At 41.7% G+C, this 23,606-nt stretch overlaps 1 protein-coding gene across 4 annotated transcripts in view; it reads right to left on the bottom strand.

Moving 5' to 3' along the window:
• focad (focadhesin) overlaps window positions 1–23,606 on the bottom strand; it is a 201,930-nt gene that overhangs the window by 22,791 nt on the left and 155,533 nt on the right. For 3 of the 4 annotated variants that reach the window (XM_043718981.1, XM_043718973.1, XM_043718988.1), the window contains exons 35-42: window positions 21,959–22,039; window positions 17,618–17,746; window positions 15,923–16,038; window positions 12,967–13,227; window positions 7,981–8,070; window positions 4,161–4,338; window positions 2,471–2,568; window positions 1,473–1,724 (exon numbers count right to left, since the gene is read on the bottom strand). In XM_043718981.1, coding sequence (XP_043574916.1) covers window positions 1,473–1,724; window positions 2,471–2,568; window positions 4,161–4,338; window positions 7,981–8,070; window positions 12,967–13,227; window positions 15,923–16,038; window positions 17,618–17,746; window positions 21,959–22,039 — 1,205 coding nt within the window. The remainder of the gene's footprint in view (window positions 1–1,472; window positions 1,725–2,470; window positions 2,569–4,160; window positions 4,339–7,980; window positions 8,071–12,966; window positions 13,228–15,922; window positions 16,039–17,617; window positions 17,747–21,958; window positions 22,040–23,606) is intronic. The other variant, XM_043718998.1, reaches the window with a different exon arrangement.

Below are 23,606 nucleotides of genomic sequence, written 5' to 3' on the forward strand. Positions count from 1 at the left end.
CTGGCTATCCTGTATCCCTCCAATGCTCTGTCTGATCCTTGTTTCCTCAACCTTATGTAAGCCTCGTTCTTCCTCCTTACAAGACATTCAACCTCCCTCGTCAACCAAGGTTCCCTCACACGACCATCTCTTCCCTGCCTGACAGGTACATACATATCAAGGACACGTCGTATCTGTTCCTTGAAAAAGGTTCCACATTTCCACGACATCCTTCCCTGACAGCCTATGCTCCCAACTTATGCTCCTCAGAGCCTGTCTTACAGCATCGTATTTACCCTTCCCCCAATTGTAAAACCTACCCTGTTGCACGCACCTATCTCTCTCCATAACCAGATGCCCTGCAGAAATTCACCAAAAGTTCCTTGGACAGCATCTTCCAAACTCACAACTACTTCTACCTAGAAGGGCGAGGGCAGCAGATACACGGGAACATCATCATCGGTACGTTCCCCTTCAAGCCACTCACCATCCTGAACTGGAAATATATCGCCATTCCCTCAATGTTACTCTGTCAAAATCCTGGAGCTACCTCTCTCATGGCAATGTGGAACTACCAATTGAAAATGGACCTCAGTGGTTCAAGAAGAAAGGTCATCACCACCTTACGCTGGGCAACTAGGGACAGGCAATAATTACTGGCCCAGCCAGAGCCATCAACATCCCTTGAATGGATTTTTTTTTAAATTCCAAAAAGTCTGGCAATTATAAACAGGAGTTGTTAACAATCAATTACGCAACTGCAATTTTGAAATAAAGTTTAAGTGTAAGATTTCAATAATTTTGCAGCCTTGGTGCTGATAGTTATATCGTGCCTTTTGCTGGAAAAGTGGATTTGTATGAATTTTGTGAATGATAAGAGTTTTTGGTATCAGCTATGCCCCATATGTGTCCATATGAAATGTGGACTTGTGGGGATATGAAGGAGTTGACAACGTCACTAAAAGATCCATCAAGAAAGGAGGAGAGAGATGAGCAAAATGGGACCCTAAAAATTTCTAATTTGATTTTCATTTATTTGGTGTCAATGCAGCTATTACAGTGTCAAAAAAAAGATTGGTGGTAGAGCTCAGCAGGTCTGACAGCATCTGTGAAGAGAAATCAGAGACAAAGTTTTGTGCCGAGTGACCCTTCCTCAGAACTGTTTCTCTCCACAGTTGCTGCCAGACCTGCTGAGCTTTTCCGCCAATCTCTGCTTTTTGTTTCTGATTAACAGCATCCTTTCGGTTTTTGTTTAGCGATGACTAAAGTTTATTCTTATCAGTTTTTTTTGAACGTCGGCGTTGCTGAGGCAATTGTTATGCCCCAGAGTCAAAGAGTGGGGTGCTGGAAAGGCACAGCCGGTCAGGCAGCATCCGAGGAACAGGACAGTCAACGTTTTGAGTATGAGCTCTTCATCATTTTCTCCTCATTGTTATGCCCCAGTCAAATCCCATCTGGCAGCCCCAGTCTAAGTAGCCTGAGAATGGACTCACCTTTTGTGTATGGTCTTTCCAGGGTTCTTTAGCCAGCAGTAAGAGGATGCTTTGTGGTAGAAGGTAAAGACATTGTTGCACAGACAAGGATTGCACCGAACTTCCGCCTTGAGACAATTGCATGCAGTCGATGAGATTTTTCTCCTCGCTCTGTGGCACCCAGCTGGCCCGAACACCGAGCATCAGCGGCGTCGTATGATCACTCCACGCAGCAGCAGCAGCAGCAAATACCCTCAGCAGGAAGCCCACAGTCTGAAAAACAAAACCACATGGGAGCCCGGTCAATCTACCTGGGCGAATACTTGCTTTGGACTCATCAGACTGCACAAAACATTTTGAAATTACAGTCCTTCGGTAGCAAAAAAAACCCCAGCAATTTCAGTTGTTTCTTTTTGAGTCACGTCTGGTTTCGGTTTCTCTTGTCAAATACTAATGTGCAGCTCATCTTTCATTCTGTCAGCTTATATGTTTTTGCTGCAGGAATGAGAAACTAAAATACAAAATTGGTTTGCTGTACTTTAAATAAAGCATGTACACTACAATTTTTTTTTTAAATCAAGCTGATGTTTGAAAGTAGTCCCAAGGCCACATTAAATGAATATTAGCAAATCTAGATGTTTATTGACTAAATGGCATAAAATCATATTATATAACTGTATTAGTCATAAAATATAGAGTATATGTTTACATAATCTTGCTGGCTTATATAATGTGTCAGGTGAGTTTAATGATTATGTGTTTCTGTGTTACAGTGCACAGAGGGATAGGTCTTTTCATTTGCTCAACATTAGTATGTTCTGCCAAGCCCATAATGGACTTATTCTAGCACAAGCTTGCTTCTATAAATGGCATTTAATGACTTCAATGTGTTTCCAATCAACTTCAAGATCCCGAAACAGTCCAAGTTTTGGTTGCTTCCATCGAATTAATGCAAAATTTCCTTGGGACAGAAAGCATTTCAAATTTAAAAAGCAAGCCTTGTGGAATGACAGAGGTACCTCTTTTGGATCTGCATTCTGCGTAGGAGCTGACCCATAAGCAACGTTTCGGATATGTCCCATCAGCTCCAACAGCCATTCCATCCGCTTTATTACACCTGAGCAACAAAGAAAAATTGTTTTGTTTTTAAATGTCAGTCGCACATTTGTTACTCAGCTCACGTCACTTCTCCAAGATCACAATGATTCACTGAAAAGCACTTGCTTCCCTTCCTGGACACCCATTGTTCAAATAAAATGTTGTGTTTGTCAGCTGATGCTGTTAACTCTTACACTGCCACTCTGTAGGTAAAGGTGGACTGCGGCTGCAACTCAAAGTGATTTGTCAAACATTTTGCTGGGAGGAATCATTATCGTGTCAAGTCAAAGGGTATTGTAAAAGCCGCATTTTGTGCTTACAACAATCAGAGCAGTGTTTTAATTAATGAACTCAGTTGGCTAGGCAGCCAGTTTGGAATGCAGATAGATGCCAACAGCGTGGGTTCAATTCCTGCATGGGCTGAGGTTACCACAAAGTTTGCAACTCAACTTCACCCCTCACATGGTGACCCTCAGGTGAAACTCCCACAGTTATCTTTCTCTCTAATGAGAGAGCAGCCTATAGTCTGGTATATGTATGGTGACTTTGCCTTACCTTATGAGCCACAATTGGCACGGCTGCCCTCTGGTGGATGTTGGGAATTGGCTCATTATCAAAAGTCTGATATACTGGATGAAAACACTCAACCAATTACACACGTGCATAGGAGTGGGGAAGAAAGGTCATTAATTGGTGAGAGGATCCCTGGTCTCCTAGTGTCACGTCTGAGATTTGATCCCTCCCTCAGGAATAGGACATTTTGTTTGCTCCAAGCAAGGAATTGCAGCTGGGCCTGAGGCCTTGGGTTGTGATTACCTGCAGACTCAATATTTGAGAGGTTGGGTAAGGTATTGGCATGGGCTATACCCCTGTACCAATGGCTGCTTCTGGCATGTTCACCCTTTCAATTTAGAGCTCACCTAGTCCTGAACATCTCTCAATCACATACTGGCCCCTTTGCCTGTCCCTCTGCAAAGTGTTGTATAAAGGGGATGTATTGCTGGCTGCTTCCAGACCTCCCTGTCCCCAACCCACTGATGCTATAGTGCTGCAGTGGCGCAGTATTTCCATGGCAGGCTTGGAACACTTGGCCAACAATGTGCTGCAGCGTTAAATAGCAAAGGTCAGAGTGGAGTGGCAATCTAGCGATCATCTGGGCCATTGCTTTTACAAGTGACTTTTTCAGATCGGTTATAAAATTATACAGTCAATGAGTCCTAGAGATGTATAGCATGGAAACAGACCCTTTGGTCCAATTTGTTCATGCCGACCAGATATCCCGACCCAATCTAGTCCCACCTGCCAGCACCCGGCCCATATCCCTCCAAACCCTTCCTATTCATATACCCATCCAAATGCCTTTTTAAGGTTGTAATTGTACCAGCCTCCCCCGCTTCCACTGGCAGCTCATTCCATACACGCACCCTCTGCGTGAAAAAGTTGCCCCTTAGGTCTCTTTCCCGTCTCACCCTAAACCTATGCCCTCTAGTTCTGGACTCCCCCACCCCAGGGAAGAGATTTTGTCTATTTATCCTATCCATGCCCCTCATAATTTTAGTCCCAAGGCATGAATGTCCTTCAGCAAACCAATGCTCCATTGGTCCAGCTTACCTGTGTTCTGGTGGCTGATGAGTCGACACTGGTAAAAACTCTGCAACATAATCCAGATGACAGTCTCCATGTGACAGCTGCCGACCGCAGCAGCAATAACATCATTAAGACACAGCAACGGAACCCGGCCTTGAGAAACCAGGAATGCCCGGACAAACGTACTCTTTGTAATTGTATCCTGCAAAAAATTTCAGCCAGTTAAATGCAAACAATAATGTGCAATCGCTAAGATATAGCAGCATCCAACAATTCACACATTTTCTCCTATCAAGATGATTTCATACCTATCAAAAAACTGCAATCTACAGTCAACTGTTTATTATCCTGTCGGTCCAGAAGTGTGCCAATTGAGTATCCAAAATAACTGATCGAGAGGTCCACATACTCAATGCAAAAATACAATGTAGGGGGTATACACATCACTGTCATACTTAGAGCAGAAATCACTTCAGTAATAATTCAACTTTGCCTTAAATAAAAATTACCAGTACAGAGCCTTTTTGCTCACCCCCTCAACTGACTGCTCCAGACACTATGGTATTTGAGGAGAAATTGACTCGAAATTGAATCATCTGTGATATTTCATTCAACGTAACAAATATATTTACATTCAGGTAAATAACTTCAAAAATGATAAGAATTGGACAGAACAGTACTGGAAACTTTATGGTATTTGAGGTATATAATTTTTTGCCAGTTTATCAAAAGTGCTGATTAAAACAAAGTGCACTATGTTAAAATATGTGCAATCCTCTGAACTTGGACTCCCCAATGTTAAGAATCAATCACATTTGTGAATGAGATTGTTTTTTTTAAAATGACAAACAACAGTGGTTAGGTAGTCGCTGTTCAATTAACTTGTGATTCCACTTTTTTTTTAAGAAAGTGATATAAAATTTCACCATCCATCACAGTGGGATTTGAACCCAGGTCCCCAGAACATTAATTTCCAGTTCTGGATTGTTGTTCCAAAGACATCACCATCACATCACCGCCTTCCCTCTCCTCATCTGGTAAAGTTGCGCATTTTATTAGCTTAGTAGTAACTGCCTTGGGCTCAAATAAATCAATGGACAACAATCCACATCCATTTGTTATGTCAACATGCATGGAGTTTCGGTAGACTGCTTTTGATTATTTCAATCAAACTTTGTTTATTGTCTTTCCAAGCGGAAACTGGCAGAAAAGTCTTACTTGGTTCTTATTGGATGGGTCAACAAGAAAGTTATAAGGATTATTCTGATGGGCAGAAGTCAAAGAGGCAAGGAAACTGAGCAATTTTACCAAATACATCTGCCAGTTGTGGCAGTAAAACCGTGCTTCAGACAATGGTTATGAACATTTTTTCAATTTAGTCATTCACAGGAAGTGGTTATCGCTGGCTATGCAGCATTTATTGCCCATCCCTAATTACCCAGAGGGCAGTTGAGAATCAACCACATGGCTGTGCGTCTGGAGTCACATGTCGGCCAGACCAGGTAAGGATGGCAGTTTCCTTCCCTAAAGGACATTAGTGAACGAGGTGGGTTTTTCTGACAATCAACAATGGATTCATGGTCATCATTAGATTCTGAATTCCAAGTTATCTTTACTTTTTCCTTTTTATTGAATTCAAATTACATCACCTGTCATGGGGGATTCAAACCCCGGTCCCCAGAACATTATCTGGGTCTCTGGATTAATAGTTGAGTGATAATACCACTAGGCCATAGAAATACACAAACACCACGGGCCTGTAGAATGAGAATCTGAAGTATGTGGAAAGGAGTTTTTTGTTTTGCTTTACAATCATAGAATCCCTATATTGTGGAAACAGGCCATTTGGCACAACAAGTCCACACCTGCCCTCAGAAGAGTATCCCACCCAGACCCATTCTCCTATCCTATTATTCGACATTTCCCATGACAAATGCACCTAACCTACAGATCCCCGAACACTATGGGGCAATTTAGCATGACCAATCCACCCATCCTGCACATCTCTAGACTGTAGAAGGACATCGGGGCACCCGGATGAAACACGAGGAGAATGTGCAAACTCCACACAGTCGCCTGAGGCTGGAATCGAACCCAGGTCCCTGTCGCTGTGAGGCAGCAGTGCTAACCACTGAGCCACAGTGCTGCTAAGTCAAGTGACCAAGAGTGCTGAGTGGCAGGAGCAGCACTGAATATCTGCAGTGAGATTGAAGTGAGGTACAAAGTGGTGTGGAAGGTCATTTTGTTTTGTCTGCTTCTGGGTGAGGAATACCTTCAGAATGGCCAGCTCCATGTCTGTCTGCCATGTTTGACCCAGCCTTGCACTTCTCTGCACCATGGGATTGTGCATACTCCTCATCAAAAACCTTTTTTTTGATCAGTAAAGTTAGATAACATGGGACTCGGGGAGAGCTTGTCATTCAGATACAACATTGGCTTGACAGTAGGAGACAGGTTTGTTTTTCAGATTGGAGGCCTCTGACCAGGGATGCTCCGCAGGGTTGGGTCCACTGTTATTTATATAAACAATTTGTATGAGATTTTAGGAGCAACTCTTATGTGTTTGATGATAGAGTTCCGATTGGAATGCCAAGCTTCTAGGAATTCTTGGGCGTGTCTCTGTTTGGCTTGTCCTCGGATGGATGTCTTGTCCCTATCAACAAACACATTGAGTTAGACCCCATCTACCACCCCCTGCGAAAAAGAACAGGAAATGGTATCACCACAGGAAATTACATCGCCAACCCAAAGAAACCCAAACATATATAGAGAAAGCAGGAATCATCAGCAGTGCTTCACCCACAGGCCCACTGAAGATGTTACTGAGTAGGGTAATGAAACGTCTAGAAATTAACCTTCCAGCTCAGTGAACAAACCTCCATCCAAAACCTCAACCTGAGCTACAAATCTTCTCAAAACTCGCTAAGCTTTAAAAGGAACCTGAGGGACAACTTGTTCACACAGAGGGTGTATCGTAAGTGGAATGAACTGCCAGAGGAAGTGGCAGATGCAGGTACCGTTACAATATTTAAAAGATATTTGGATAGGTACTTGAATAGGAAAGGTTTAGAGAGAAATGGGTCAAATGCAGGCAAATGGGACTGATTTAATTTAGGAAACCTGGTCGGCATGGATGAATTGGACCGAAGGGTCTGTTTCTGTGCTGTGTGACAGTATTACTCTATAGACCTTCTTGACATTAGTCATTTTGCTTTGCCAATCTTCCCAATCAAACAGCACTCATGGTCACAGCTATAGTGTTATTGCCCCGGCCTCTGAGACAGAAATCTAGGCTCAAATCCTAAGGCAACTGTGTTCATAATGCAATCAAACAATTTGACCATCAATATAGATCAATGGCATGCAGCCAGCCATGGTTCCATGCTCCACCATGCCTACATCTTGACACACCAATCCAGACTCATGGAGAGCCAGTTGTCTTAGTCAGCTAGATCTCCATTCCAGCTGGGGCTTTGGAACTGCTCGATGTGGTGAAGATCACAATTTATGTAGAGAACAGAAGATGATGATGGTGAACAAACATAGCAACAGAAACCATGGACGTCTCATGCTCCTCCCAACCTTCCCCTTACTGCAATTTCACTCTTCTCTCCTCACATAAGGAAGCAGATGGTTGACCGCAACAATCTGTGATGCTTCGCTGGGGCATATTGAAGAGGGCTGTCCAGGCACCTGAACAGCAAACCAAACTCTTTGTTATTGCCCAGGTCATGATAGAGTTTGTGTTTGATCTCTGCTGTGAATAGATCAATTCAGATTTTCTCAAACAGAAAAATATACAAAGGTCAAGTTACCCATGGCTCTCAGTTTGTGTTTTCATTACCTTTGTAACTTGGGTTATTCTGTCTACCTCCGTATCACCCAGTTCAGATAGACAGTTGGCAATTCCAACATAAAACTTCAGTTCATTGACCTGAAAAGGAAATAAAGAGATATAAATGTGATTAACTGATAATTCATGAAGGAAGAATTTCAACTGGAGTAATGCACCAGTCGTCATTTAAAATAATGTTTAACATTGATATGGTTCTCTTTCTCTATCAATAAAATTACCTTTCTAAAATTATCCTTTCTAAAAGATGCGTACTGATAATATGAGGAATTGGCTTGGAGGAGATTGAATTTAGTGAATAAGCTAAATAAATAATGATGATAAATTGTTGTTACAGGCAGTTCCTGTGACATTGTCGCAAATTCTGTTGATTTGGTCGCTCCAAGCCAATTGTCTGAAGTAATCATCTGTTTGGTAGCAGTCAAAAACATATAGAAGTCCCTGAGAGTTCATTGTGTAATTAAGCTTGAAAAACAGAAGTTGCTGATTGCTGGTTAGGACAAACTCGAAGATGTTGATCAGAATATTAGTTGGCGTCTTATAATTAAGCTTAAGCTATAACAGCTATTGATATCCCAGAAAAGCTATAATCTCTTCAGAAGAGGAAGGTGGAAATTTGAAAATAAATTAAATACCATAATATTAAAAAGGTGGTGTAATACTGAAACTGTACAGCGTGCTGGAATTATAGCTTTGAATAAAAGCAGAGGCAAATCATGGAAAACAAGGTGGTATTGCTGGTTATGTTACTATTAAATAATAAGATAACTATTAAATAACAGAATGTTGTGGTGCTTTGACCATGCATCGAATGCCTGATCTCAATATTCCAACTGGATGGAGTCAAATCATACTTAGTCTTCCACAGGAAGGAAATAGTAAATATCAAATGGAAAGTTGAATCAGGTTATGACACACATCCTGTGTATTAGACAGGAGAACTTGTAAAAATCAGCTGCCAAAGAAATTAAATGTTTATGATGTCTTCTGTGCAGAAATGAAGAAAATTGAAAAACATTTCTACAGATGGACATCCTTTCAATTTTTTTAAAGCATTTTAATCATTGGTCAGTTATTTCCATCTGTTTGATGTTCAAAGGCAGCACTGATTAAAAACCCCCTCATTTATGTTTTAACATCCATTTATAATTTCCAACAGCTACAAGATTTTCCAGGTTTAACGTCTGCATTTTAAGATTTGGAGGTGCCGGTGTTGGATTGGGGTGTACAAAGTTAAAAATCACACAACACCAGGTTATAGTCCGACAGGTTTAATTGGAAGCACGAGCTTTCGGAGCGCTGCTCCTTCATCAGGTGATGAAGGAGCGGTGCTCCGAAAGCTAGTGCTTCCAATTAAACCTGTTGGACTATAACCTGGTGTTGTGTGATCTTTAACTTTGCATTTTAAGATGTAGTATAACGTGGTAGATTTCCGCAACGTACATACAGAAGAGTTCAGCATAAATATAATGAAAGTGCCTCACTTTATTTCCCAATTATTTATCAAATTTTAAAGAAGAACTATCGAATTAACTAACAACACAATAAAGATTCCTTCCAATTCAAGAGAATAGGGACCGTATTAGATGTCTCTATGATAAAACAGAATATAAGCCTCATTAAATGTAATAAAATTATAACTAACTAAAGGGCAAGTGGCTCTCAGCTGTAATGTTTGATTCAACAGACCACAATCATTCAACAGCATCACTGTACACCAATCCAACTAGTCAGGTTCAAGAACTGAGCCCCAAGCAACACACTGCAGATAACAGCTGGCCTCCTGGTTACAGATTTTCTTTTAAGAAAAGTATCGAAACCATTGCATTGATGTGGAATATTGTAAAAGTGGATAAAACACATTGCTGCTTTATTATTGAAAAAATGCAATATTCTCCTTGACTGTTTTGGGATTGAAACACACGATCTACAGTTGGACTTACAAAAGCTGATGTGCACCTCTATGGTTCCTGCCCAAAGATAAGTGAGATTGTCCCAGAATGTATGAGTTGAATGATTAGATTAGATTAGACAGGCCCTTCAGCTCAACCAGTCCACATCGACCCTCTGAAGAGTAACCCACCCGGACCCATTTCCCTCTGACTAATGCACCTAACACTATGGGCAATTTAGGTCAATGAACTAAATGGTCAATTCACCTCACCTGCACATCTCTGGACTGTGGGAGGAAACAGGAGCACCCGGAGGAAACCCACGCAGACACGGGGATAATGTGCAAACTCCACACAGACAATCGCCCGATGCTGGAATCGAACCTGGGACCCTGGAGCTGTGAGGCAACAGTGCTAACCACTGAGCCACCGTGCCACCCACTGATTCATTCACAAAATCTTAACTGTCAATTTTTCAGCAACAACAAAAAATATTTTTCTGGTCTTCTTTTCCTTCCAAAAATCACAGCTTTTAAAAATACAAATTGGGCATCATTTGATCAATTTTTTTTTTACTTAGCTTGACTTCTCTTCTGAACTGTTAAATCCTGGCTTTAGTCCATTCTAGAAATCTAGGTGCTTCACCCCATATCACATCAATAAAATGGAATGTCTGACCATTAAATAGAAAGGTCACATCAATCTCTGTTGTAATCAATGAATGAAATAGAGCCAGTAGCCTTCTTGATGTGTCACTGGATTAATTGTCCAAAGAGTGAAACAGAAAATGTTGGCAGGACTCAGTAGGCCAGGCATAGACCTCATGTGTAAGAAGAAACAGAGTTAACAATTCAACTTAAGGAACTCCCAAGTACAGCAGTTATCAACTTGAAATATGAACTGCATTTCTCTCTCCACAGATGTTGCCTGATACAAGTATTTCTGTCAATTTCTATTTTTATTTCAGATTTCAAAAATCCATAATATTTTGATTTTGTGATAACCTGAAGATATGAATTCTGGTCTTATGATAGCAGCCAAGAAATTACAAAATCAACTCAGTAAACCTGGGTTCCAATCTAAGATTAGTAATAGTGACAAAGAACTAGCTGAAGGATTGTCATAAAATCCATTTAATTCACTTTATCCTTTCATGAAGGATATAAAAGATGTGCAGGTTAGGTGAATTGGCCATGTTAATTGCCCGTAGTGTTAGGTGAAGGGGTAAATGTAGGGGAATGGGTCTGGGTGGGTTGCTCTTCGGAGGGTCGGTGTGGACTTGTTGGGCCGAAGGGCCTGTTTCCGCACTGTAAGTAATCTAATAATATCAGCCTTCTTTATCTAGTCTGGTTTATATAAGACTCCAGACCCACAGCCATGCGGTTGAATCTTACTCATTCTTTGAAATAATCTAGAAAGACACTCAAATGTATTCAAGAAAGTGTAGGAGGTTGAGGGGTGACCTGAAAGAGGTTTATAAAATCATGAGGGGCATGGATAGGATAAAGAGACAAGGTCTTTTCCTCAGGGTAGGGGAGTCCAGAACTAGAAGGAATAGGTTTAAGATGAGAGGGAACAGATTTGAAAGGGACTTGACCGACAACCTTTTCACACAGAAGGTGGTGCGTGTATGGAATGAAGTGCCAGATTACAACACTTACAAGACACTTGGAAAGGTACATGGATAGAAAAGGTTTAGAGGGATATGGGCCAAATGCAACCAAGTGGGACTAGTGCAATTTAGAAATCTGGTTGGCATCAAGGAGTCAGGCCAAAGGGCCTGTTTCTGTACTGCATGACTCTATAATGCTGCTCACCACCGTATTCTCAGGACCAATAAATCCTCACCCATGTCCAGTGAATGAAGAGACATTTACAAACTTTTTTAAAATTTCGCCCTCACCTTTCTTCTTAATGACAGCCACCAAATACAAACTACATTCTCTTTCCTATTTGTCTTCCCCAGCCTCCCTCGAACTCATGTTCTCACCTTTCTCCCACAAATCCTTCCAAGCCAGTTCTTAACAAATTTCTGCTTCCAAGTTATATTCATCCTTTTCAGAACTTCTATCATCAGTGTCTTTCTTAAGCCATCAATCCCTCTATTTCTACTAGCCACAGCCCTGTCTCAAATCTACTTATCTCTCTTAGGTCTTTGGACGTTTTGTTGTACAATTAATGTTCACCTCCTTCACCACACACTGTCCTATAGGTGTGGTTTCTCCCCCAACCATAGCATTCAAGATTTATCAACCAATGTTATCAACATTGTTTGACTGTGGTCCACAATCCCTGCTGAATCTCTCTCTAACTTTAATATTGCTGATCAGATTTTCCCACTTTTCTGGAATCCTTGTCGATTGTACAATTTTTTGATCCCAATCATAACAATCTTCCATATGTTTCTGAATATCCTTCCTTTGATAGCCAACAGTAATTGTTGGTTTACTCTGGTTAATTTTATTTCTAATTTATTGATCACTTACATGTTGTTCGTTTATATGCTCCTCCCTAATCCATACTAAGGATCGATTCTCGAGTGCTTTCCTCAGTAGCCTGCCTTCAGACTCAAGTTAATTCAGAATTCTATAGTCTGCAGTTTTTTCAGGGGACAATGATGTATAGTCATCACCCCGATTCACATCACGCCCTGTGCATCCAACAGTTCAACTTTAAGATTCTCATTCTTATTTTCAAATCCTTCCATGCTGTTCCACCATCCAATCAAAGCAACCCAATTCTGGTCACATTTCTCTCAACTTCATCTCTGTTCCACTGATTGTAGTTGACTGCTTATTCTTCACACTATGTAAATCAACACTGAAAATTAGTCAAGCCATGGAATTAATGATTCTCTGGAATTCTCTTGCAAGACTAACTTGCCAACGTACCTACCTGCCTGCCTTTAAAAGTCCCCCTAAAATGCCAGCTGATTATGCTCCTACTCTGCTTTCGTCCCATACCTTATCAGTCTCCCATTCTGACAGGCTCTCTTTTCATTATTTGTTTTGGTACTTAAGAGGTGACCTTTTACGAGAGGTACGCTGTACCAATTAATGCGGGTGTCGTTGCAGAAAAGCCGTACCTGGATTTCATTAGGCAGCAGTTCAAAAATTGTCTCAACGCTTTTGCACAATATGCTCCAGCTGTGTTGCACTTGTGTTGGAACCTTCATTGCTTCATGCAGCCCTTGTAGAACGGCGTGACAAAGGTCTGGGCTTTTCTGCCTGCTCTCCGAGGTAAAGCATTGGACTGCAAGCACTTCCACAAACGTTTGAAGTTTATCTTCTGGCACATGTTTCATCCAGGAAGCAAGAGATATAAAGAGGTACTTTCTTGTCTCCAGCTGGAAGCAAAACAAAAGTACTGAATTTAAATAAATCACAGAATGCCAGAAATCTGAAACAGAAATCGCTGGAGAAACTCAACAGATCTGGCAGCATCTGTGGAGAGAAACATATAACGTTTTGAGTCCAGTGACTCTTCATCAGAAGAGTTTCTGAAGGACGGCCACTGAACCTGAAACATTAACTCTCCTTTCTCTCCACAGATGTTGCCAGACCTTCTGAGTTTCTCCAGCAATTTCTGTTTTGTTACAGAATTTAAAACCTGATTGAAATGAAGTCATGACTGGTGGGGGGGGGAACGGAACCTGTTTTTGGAGTTTGAAATTGATACACATTTTGCTGATCTGATTGGGAATTCTACACTAAATCAAATGATTCCCTGCTTTAGAAAGGATGGCAGCAATAATATCTTGTAACAAATATGCACCGTTTTGCTGCAGTAGTAAAATTGTGCACAATGAGTAACAACAGTTCTTGATAAATTTTGTCCAACAATGTATTTTTAAGGAGTAATTGGAAAGATTCATTATAAGATTGCACGAGGTTGGAATGAGTTATGACCTGTGAAGGATGTCAGAGTAACAGGAATTGTCAAGACCTTGAAGGGGTTAGAAAAAAAGGATGTGTTTTAAAAACGGGAGGGGGTAGAGGGTACAAAGTATTGGATGAATGGGACTTGGGTCAGAGTTTGGACATATGCTTATGGATGCTAAAAACCTGCCAAGATTGAGGGACAGCACTCAAGCCAGGTGGATTTCATGTTCCTGGAGCAGATGAGAAGAACCTCAGGTGGAATCAGGTCATGTTACAGAGGTCGAAACAGGTCATCATTGTGGATTATTTAGTCAGATGTACATTGTGGGATGATGTACGACACCAAGGTTACAAACTTGCCTTCCCAATATTTGATTTGAAAAACTTCCTGCTCATTCAGCACTAGATGTCAGAGAAGCAGCCTGGTCATTTAGATATGGAGTAGGTTAAGGGAGTTGGTGATGAAGTGGAATTGTGTGTCGACCTAGGATGGGGGCAGGGAGAGGGCTTTAAAAAGATGGGTTGCAGTAGGAGCAACAATCCGACTTTTCTGGATAACCATGGACTGGGAAGCAGATACTCTTCTTCCAGGGAATAGTGCCTAGGGTAATTATGTAGACCCAAAATGTGAGGGAACAATAAGGGTAACAATATACACAAGAAAATAAAAGCCAATGTAGTGAATTTGGTGATTATGAACAGAAAAATAAAGTACATTCCTACCTATCTGGATCAAAATGGAGACAGACTGAAGGAAGATGGCATGGACAACTGCAATGAAGGTTGTACATGGGTCAAGGAGGACAAAGAGCTGAAAATGTGTTGCTGGAAAAGCGCAGCAGGTCAGGCAGCATCCAAGGAGCAGGAGAATCGACGTTTTGGGCATGAGCCCTTCTTCAGGAATCCTTGGATGCTGCCTGACCTGCTGCGCTTTTCCAGCAACACATTTTCAGCTCTGACCTCCACCATCTGCAGTCCTCACTTCTTCCCTCAAGGAGGACAAGTAGGGAAACGCATGTCTGCCCCATAGGATATTGTTTGTGACTTTTGATAACAGCGGTTTTGACACTGTGGTGGGGATTGGGGGAAGCCTTAGAATCACTGAATCTTTACAATATGGAAGGAGGCCATTCAACACATCAAATCCACACCACCCCTCCAAAGAGTATCCAACATCCCTATAACCCTGCATTTTCCACAGCTAATCCACTTTAGTGCACATCTTTGGACACAACAGGCAACTTAGCATGGCCAATCCCACTAAGCTGCACATCTTTGGACTGTGGGAGGAAACCGAAGCACCCAGAGGAAACCCACGTAGACACTGGGAGATTGTGCAAACTCTGCACAGACAGTCGCCTGAGGGTGGAATAAAACCTGGGTCCCTGGTGCTGTGAGACAGCAGTGCTAACCACTGAGCCACCGTGCCGTCCTTTGGAGGGATTGAACCATGGCGTTCCAGGAAAGACTGACACACATTTGGGAAGGGGCAATTTGTTCGACTTCAGAGAGAAAAGCAAGGCTGAAGATGGGCCATTCATTTGTAAGCACGGAGCCCTCACAGGTGGTTTCTCTTGAAGACAGGATGATGACAGCAGATTGGAACAAGAGAGGCTCTGTGCCTGAATACAGAGAAAATCTTTGACAACATCAACTGACATGTGAGGCCTGGCATAAGAGGAAATGGGAGAGTAATCAGAGAGTAATGCTCTGGTAGGTGGAACCTTAGAAGATTAAGGTAAGGTGGGCTTGGAAAAAAACACAGGTAAAATGGCCTCTGGATAGATGGATGGATGGTTAGTTGGTTAATTGTGAGCTCAAGAGCTCCGCACACTTGTTAAAGGTGCTGGGTGGAGGCAGGGAGAAGGTTTTAAGATGATGGTTTGCAATAGGAGTAACAATCCAGGGTTACTGAACTTGTCTGGATGACCACGGGCTAGGGAGCAGCTTTGGCAGATATCAGCAGGATGAATCAAGCATCAGTATAATATATTCACAAACCCTGTAACTACAGTCAAAGCAAAGGAAACCTCCCCATGTGACATTTAAGAATACCACTAACAATTTCCATGTGTGGAGTACCGACTAAACAAAAATAAAGAAAACGCAGAAAGCAATCTGCATTTATTATAGAAACCGATATGGAAAATTAATACACACATTAAGGCTGTACACTAATGGTGGTGCCACCCACATGCCTAAGAACATTGCAGCACTCTGTGATGTCTGAGCCTGGGTGACTGCGATTTCAATGCAGTGCTGCTGAACATCTTCACCTGCAACAAAGAAAATAACAGCATTAAAGCTGGTATTTCACAGCATGACCACTGCATGGCACTGTTTACTTTAGGAATCACACAGCAGCAGGTTATAGTCCACCAGGTTTATGTGGAAGTACCAGCTAGCTATGCAACAAAGGAGCAGCGGTCCCAAAAGCTAGTGCTTCCAAATAACCTTGTTGGACTATAATCTGGGGTTGCATGATTTTTAACTTTGTCCACCCCGGTCCAACACCAGCACCTCCACATCATACTTAGGAATGGCTGCAGAGGTGGTGAAATTTGTCGTTGTTTCCTAACAGTTAGAACAAGTCACTGGCAATCTTGATTTCCCAACCTGATTCCTCAGTGAGCTTAAGATGAGGCTGCAGCATGATGATGGACCATGACTGATCACCAACATTTCCTGCATTCTGAACAACTTGACAACACAGCTTGCGCTGGAAGCAAGTTCTGGCCCAATACATTTGCAAATCAGAACTGTGGCACTTAAAATTATCTAACTCAATAGTGTCAGTGCTCAGGAAGCAGAGGATACTGTAAATCATTGTCACTTCACATTTTTGCTATCATTTTAGAAAAAGGTGAATCTTAACTTACTCCTGCACTCATTAAAAGAGACCACCAGTCTCTTTTCACTGCATTGAATGAGTGTAACAGCATGAACTTGCTTGGTCAACAAGAATTCTCAGTACTTGCACACACTTCATTTGACAAGGCAGACTCGGTGATGAATTTAACAACAAGGCAACATTTCCAGTGACAGGCAGACACACACACACAAACATCTCATCACCTCAAAGGATCATTCATCACTTCAAGACAGAATTCATAGCAGCCAGCAATGGATTAGTTGATCAGTTGAGGCTTAGCTATGTGGAAAACGTGAAGATTTGAAAACTTACTGTTTTCAAGAAATTTTTAGGAAATATTTCAATTTATGTTCTTACCATTGAGCTCTTGGGATGATAATACGTAACAAATAATAAACATCATTTGAACATCACTGGTTAAATTCGTCACTTGGTGGCCAATTTTCCAATTAGAGACATTTCAAATGTTTTTTACAGAAATGTAAAATATTTCAGTGATAGAATCTCCCCAATATCATCCCTTTCCAGTTTACTGCACTTTGAAAGCAGCTGGGCACAAGTCGATGCGAAAAAATACAATATTCGCTATACCATGCCAAGAAATCCAACAATGATCGAAATCCAGATTGAAAGACCAACTATTTTATACTGAGTTACAAATATGAATGAAATTGTTGGGTATTTCTTCCACACTATAAGGCTAAGGCCAATTGTAGGGCAAGTCACCATCATTGAAAACCCCTTTAAAGGCATACAGAAAATTATAAAAGCAGTGATGTTGGGGATATAATATGAAATCAGACATTTTATATTTCTGCAAAAAACATTTGAAATGTCTCTAATGAACAAGATGGAGGCAATTTTTGTTAAGCCACTGTCATTAAGTACCCTTTAAAATGAAATGAACAAAATAACCCTACATAAATCAATGGACCTTACGATGCAATGCATTATAAACAATCATTACACCTTTGACAATTTACCAAAATTCAGTCTTATAAGCGGAGAAAGCATAGAAGCCCAATTAACAGGTGGATATTGGTAACTGTTCCCACATCCAGCAATGGGACCCAACAAAACCTTCACGAGCTGGGCAGGAATTCTCCCAGGTCCTGAAAATGAAAGAAGAAAACCAGATGTAAAAAAAAGTGCAGCAGTGGCACGGTCTGTTAATGTAGATTGTTGTGGCGTACTGATTTTGAATTCAATTCAAGTTCATTTATGCAACTGCTTAGATTGGCAGAAGAAATATAAGAGTGGTTCAGTGTGCATCGTAAAACTACAAATCTATGTGCAACGGTTTAACCTGTTAACTGTGACTGTGAAACAAAGCACACAAGGTACCTTCAGTGTTCGACACCAACAGAACTAAAACAGATCCCAAAGAGGAAAAAGTACAAAAGGAGCAAATTGATATATTATTAAATAAGCCTACAAAAAAGAGATAGCTTCATGACAATGTTAATCTCAGGGTTCAGACTGTTACCTTAGAATGGTTCAGGTCATCAGACATCCTCCATTGTTCTGTCTAACAATCATTCCTACATATCCAAAACTAAACAGCTGAACTCCTCACTTAATGCTTTCGTTCAGTCCCAGATGCTTAATAGTCTTTACACAGAAGGTTAAAACCACTCTGAGGACATCTTGTTGAAACATACATACAGGTTTGTCCCAGTTTATGGGTTAATGATTATCAGACCCTTGAAAGTACCAGATTTACACATCACTCATGTGTCACTTAAAGAAAAACCCAAGGGAGCATTTTCATCAATTTAAAAAGAAACTGAGACCCTAATACCACAGAAACACAATAATATACAGACATTGGGAAGAACATATATCTGCCCTGAAAAATCTCCATTGAGTAACCCAGAGGTCAATGCTTTAGGCTGGATGGAATCGGATCTGGAAATGTCACAGCTGGGTATTGTTGAGTTTGACTTCAGGTATGTGTTTTTAAAATCTTTTGGGGTCTGCACTGATCCTGGCATGAACTGTTGCTACCGTTCTGTTGTCGTACTCCGTGGCGACATATGATCTTGCTCAAATGCGTGCTGAACGACGGTGACAGTCAGTCCCATTGTGGCCCCACACACACAGCTGTGAGAGTCAATGGGGCTGTTCAAGGATGTTCAGGGAAACAGGCAAACTGCCCAGGAACCCCGAACTGAAATGCAGCTGTGAGAGTGAGCAGATCTGAAATAGGAGGTACCATGGGAGGATTCGGAGAAGGCACAATAACTGACATGGTTTGCAGATAAGCGCAGCAGGTCAGGCAGCATCCAAGGTTTTAGGCTGGATGGAATCGGATCTGGAAATGTCACAGCTGGGTCATGTTGAGTTTGACTTCAGCTATGTGTTTTTAAAATCTTTTGGGGTCTGCACTGATCCTGGCATGAACTGTTGCTACCTGCTGCGCTTTTCCAGCAACACATTTTCCAGCTCTGATCTCCAGCATCTGCAGTCCTCACTTTCTTGTAGTTTGCAGATACCCAGGGCTTTACTTAGCACACCAGTTAAAGCTGGGAGATAAATTGATAAATTCTTGATGTCACAAGGAATTAAGGGCTATGGGGAGAATGCGGGTAAGTGGAGTTGAAATGCCCATAAGCCATGATTAAATGGCGGAGTGGACTCGATGGGCCGAATGGCCTTACTTCCACTCCTATGTCTTATGTCTTATGGGAGTGCCTTACATTCCCTTGGGAGTTTCTTCTCCTTAGAGTAATGCAACAAATTTGTTTATGGATAACACACTTCAGAACAGTAAGGTCACACACCAAAGACTGCAATCAAGAGGCTTCTCTTTTGGAGGGCAACATAGAAATAAAAGGAAAGTAATCTCAAATCATCCAATCCAACTCGTTATTATCCCACTGCAACATCAACCTCTCCCCTTGCCCAAGGCATGGTGATCCTCAGGTTAAATCGTCACCAATTATCTCTCTCTGAGAGCGCTGCCTTATGGTCCCCTGGGACTACTGCACCTTCAATTTTTACAATAGGGTATGGAATAAGGGCTTTTCACCTTCACTGCCACTTGGAAGCACATTCCAAGATGCTATGCAAAAAGTCAAACAGGTATTTTGGTATAGCATCCCGTCCTGTCGCATTCATGATGTGGAGGTGCCAGGGTTGGACCGTGGATGGACAAAGTCAGACGTCACTCGACACCAGGTTAGAACCCTTCACCTGACAGAGCATCAGCATTCCAGAAGCTTGTGATTTCAGACAAACCTGTTCGACCATTAACTGGTGTTGTGCAACTTCTGAGACTGTCTCGTTCAAAGGTACTTCACATGCTTTGAAAATGAGTTCTCAAGTGGGCAGATGTGGCAGTTTTTTTTTTTGAAATGAACGGCAATAGGCCACAAATCATAACAAGATAAATACTTGATTGTCCTAGTCTCAGAAGGAGAAATGTTGGCCAGGACCATTGCTACTCATCTTCAAACAACTCTTCGAACCTTGACTCTGTAGCTGAACCACCCAGACAAGTAAACATCAAGTTTCATACCACAACATCGAACAATGCAGCACACCCTCGAGTCTGCAGCCTTGATTTTGTTTTTAATCCCAATACAGTATTTAATGCATTTCTTGGTGATTGTGCTCTGAGAGAATATATTCTTCTTGACATAAATTCTTCGACCCCATACCTCTTTCTCCTCCTGCAGTGTTTTATTCCAAACTAATGCTTCATGTTTACCCATCTTATCCCGCTTAATATCAATACCTAAAGATAAATCTGCATATCCTTAGTTAAAAATCACACAACACCAGGTTATAGTCCAACAGGTTTAATTGAAAGCACTAGCTTTCGGAGCGATGCCCCTTCATCAGGTGATTGTCAATCATCGCTCCGAAAGCTAGTGCTTCCAATTAAACCTGTTGGACTATAACCTGGTGTTGTGTGATTTTTAACTTTGTACACCCCAGTCCAACACCGGCATCTCCGAATCACGACTGCATATCCTCAGTGGTCTTCTTTGACCTGTGCTGCTAGCTCAGAGCCCTGATACAGTGGGTCAATCTCCATTCCCCTCTGAACTGTGGCCACAATTTGCACTTTCCCTTCCAAGTGTTCACCCTGCATCCCCAGCAGCCAGAGAAGAACACTGGACGGTTTTAGCACTTTCCACTAACGATGAGTACAGCATTTTCACAAGCTATCTGATGCCTTAATCAAAAACAATGAGTACGCTTGCTGATTTGTGTTGTGAAAAAGCAACTGAGGTTGTATCTATAGATTTCTCACGTATTTATCAGTTATCCAGTCCCATTGCTAATTCTGACAAAACATCCATATTTAAAAACAAGAACTCATCTGCTCACTCCACACAAATGGCCTGATGTCTCAGTGCCTCTCGCATTTCCTTCGTTTGCTTCAGATTTTCAATATCTGCCGGGTTTTGGTTTTGCATTATTTTGATATTGCCGATGGCTTACTCAGATTAAAATGACCAGGGCTGTCAGCGCTGCTGGGTTCAGGAGGATAAGGGGAAGATTTTCCAAGAGGAAGCAAGGTCTGAACTGTTGAACCTTTTTAAGATAATGTCATACCTCCTTTCTAAGCACACTTTCAACTGAAGGCAATTAGATTAGGCTTCAGTTCCATTATCACATGGACCCATCATAACCATTTTTAGCGAAACATCAATACCATTTCAGAAAGCCAGTCAAAGGTCAAGTGGGACCTAAGTAGATAAGTAAATGCATCTTGGCAGTGTTAAAACATGGCCTGAAGTGTTCTCATTCTCTTTGTCTTAGGGTTTCTGGAAAGGGGAATTGAACAGGAGAATAGGATCTGTGCCCAACGTGATCCTATATTGGGTCAAGAATTTCTACTTAAAAAAAAAAGCCCAATATGACAGCCAATCTGTAATTCAGAACTGCACCCTTGCAAAGCAGCCAAGGTGATCTTCAGTTGACGAGTAAGCCCAACTTCAGGAAGACTGTAGAACCAATTCTCAATATCGATCATCTTGATAGCACGAACACAAACTTGGATTGAAACAAAGTGACCTGCCAGACACAGCCGGGGAAGACTTCCGTTTACTACAAAACCTGACAACCATACAGCATGTTGCGAAGCACTGGGTGTAATTCAGTAAGAGTTCTAGTGAAGCAGGATGCAATAAAAACTGGATGAAGTAACCATACTGAGAAAACGCCACGTAAAAGAACAAAATTAATGCAAACTCAAAGCTGTTCCAAGAGCATCAGCTGAACCTGGATTGAACAACAAGAAAGCTAATTATCATTTTGTTTCAATCAAGGGAAGCAATAAGGATACATTTAAAACCGTTTTCATATCATACCTTTCTTTCCTGCTTCAATAACATAGTCAGTGGCAGATCTGATGACACTTCTTTCTGGCAAATAGCCAAAGTCTGGAGGCACTGTAAAAATCATTGATCTCATTAAGTAAGGAGTCACATACGTTAATTCCACAAACAATAGCTCCCTGTGTCATTGGCCAGAGCGCCCCTCTTCTGTTTCAAATAGCATGAATATCCACACAAACAATCTGAAGTGCTGAGCAATTAAAAAACACTGAAACACTGAGGAAGTTGCTGGACACGACACAGGGCTCCACGCAGAACTGACAGTTTGATTTTTTCTTGGAAAAAAGATCCACTTGCAATTAGATGGCAGATACATGGATGAAAGGAGGTACATTGGAAACACATTTCAAAGTCGATGCCAGCTGACAAGTAAAACCCTGCTGTCACCTTCAGTTTCAATCGTCTGCTTTCCAAACTTGAGAAAAATGTACGACTCGAGTCTCCTGGCAACAGGGTAAGTAGTCTCAGTATCCTCGTAGCTTAATCACTTGAAAAATGTGGCATCTGCAGATGCACAGCGGGTATGTTGTACAGCAGATCACAGTCAAAGGAGAAGCTAAATTTGCTGAGGATAGGAGAGGCATGGGCTGGTTGGTGGGGATGAGGCAAGAGGCGAAAAAAGCCCGCAATTCTTTTACAAACTGCTTAGGGGAGTCTCTCACCTTGTATAAATCACCTAACATCCACAATATTCTTTTTGCTTCCACAGGATGATCACCTCAGGTCTCCCTGTGAGATCTCGCTGAGAGATTTGGCATCAGTTAAGAGACTTGACCACGGCCAGCTTCAAATTAAGTAATGCAATTCAAAATTCCTGCTAGTCCCATCCAGATCCAGTGGTGTCCAAAGAGGCATCATCAAGATTGAATAGAAGTCGAGAGATTTCTTTTTTTGGTTAATGTTGCTGAGATTTGAGAGTTAAAGAAAGGTAATCCTTCTACTTGCATTTCTTATATCCACAAGACCTTCCAGCTGCTAACAAAATTACATTTAAGACAAGAAATTCTGATGAACTGTTCTCTTCACGTTTCCCTCTTCTTGTCAAATTCTTGGCTGTCTTTCTGCATGCCCAACTATCATATCACACTCCATTCCACCACAGGCAAAAGGATTTCCCAATTAAACAGCAAAGCAGGAGCTAATTTACACATCTGTATTGAAGACATTGTTGAATCAGGTACAGTGGTCAGTGTTGACTCAACAATTTTAGCCCCTCACAACACCTTTCCACTTCCACTTTGACAAGACAATGAAGGTTAGTAATTCAATTTGTTGGGAACCGCAAGACAGAGCAATATCAGAGAATCCCGACAGTGCTGAAAGAGGCCATTCAGCCCATCGAGCCCACACTGACCCTCCAAACAGCATCCAACCTGAATCCATCCTATCCCTGTATCTCTGCATTTCCGACTAATCCATCTAGTCTGCACATTCCTAGACACTATGGGCAATGTAGCATGAGCTGAAAATGTGTTGCTGGAAAAGCGCAGCAGGTCAGGCAGCATCCAGGGAACAGGAGAATCGACGTTTCGGGCATAAGCCCTTCTTCAGGAATGAGGAAGGATTGTCCAGCACTCCACACACATCATCTATTGCATCCTCTGCACCCGATGTGGCCTCC

Source organism: Chiloscyllium plagiosum, chromosome 2 (assembly GCF_004010195.1).
Source record: "Chiloscyllium plagiosum isolate BGI_BamShark_2017 chromosome 2, ASM401019v2, whole genome shotgun sequence".
NCBI classification, from domain to species: domain Eukaryota; kingdom Metazoa; phylum Chordata; class Chondrichthyes; order Orectolobiformes; family Hemiscylliidae; genus Chiloscyllium; species Chiloscyllium plagiosum.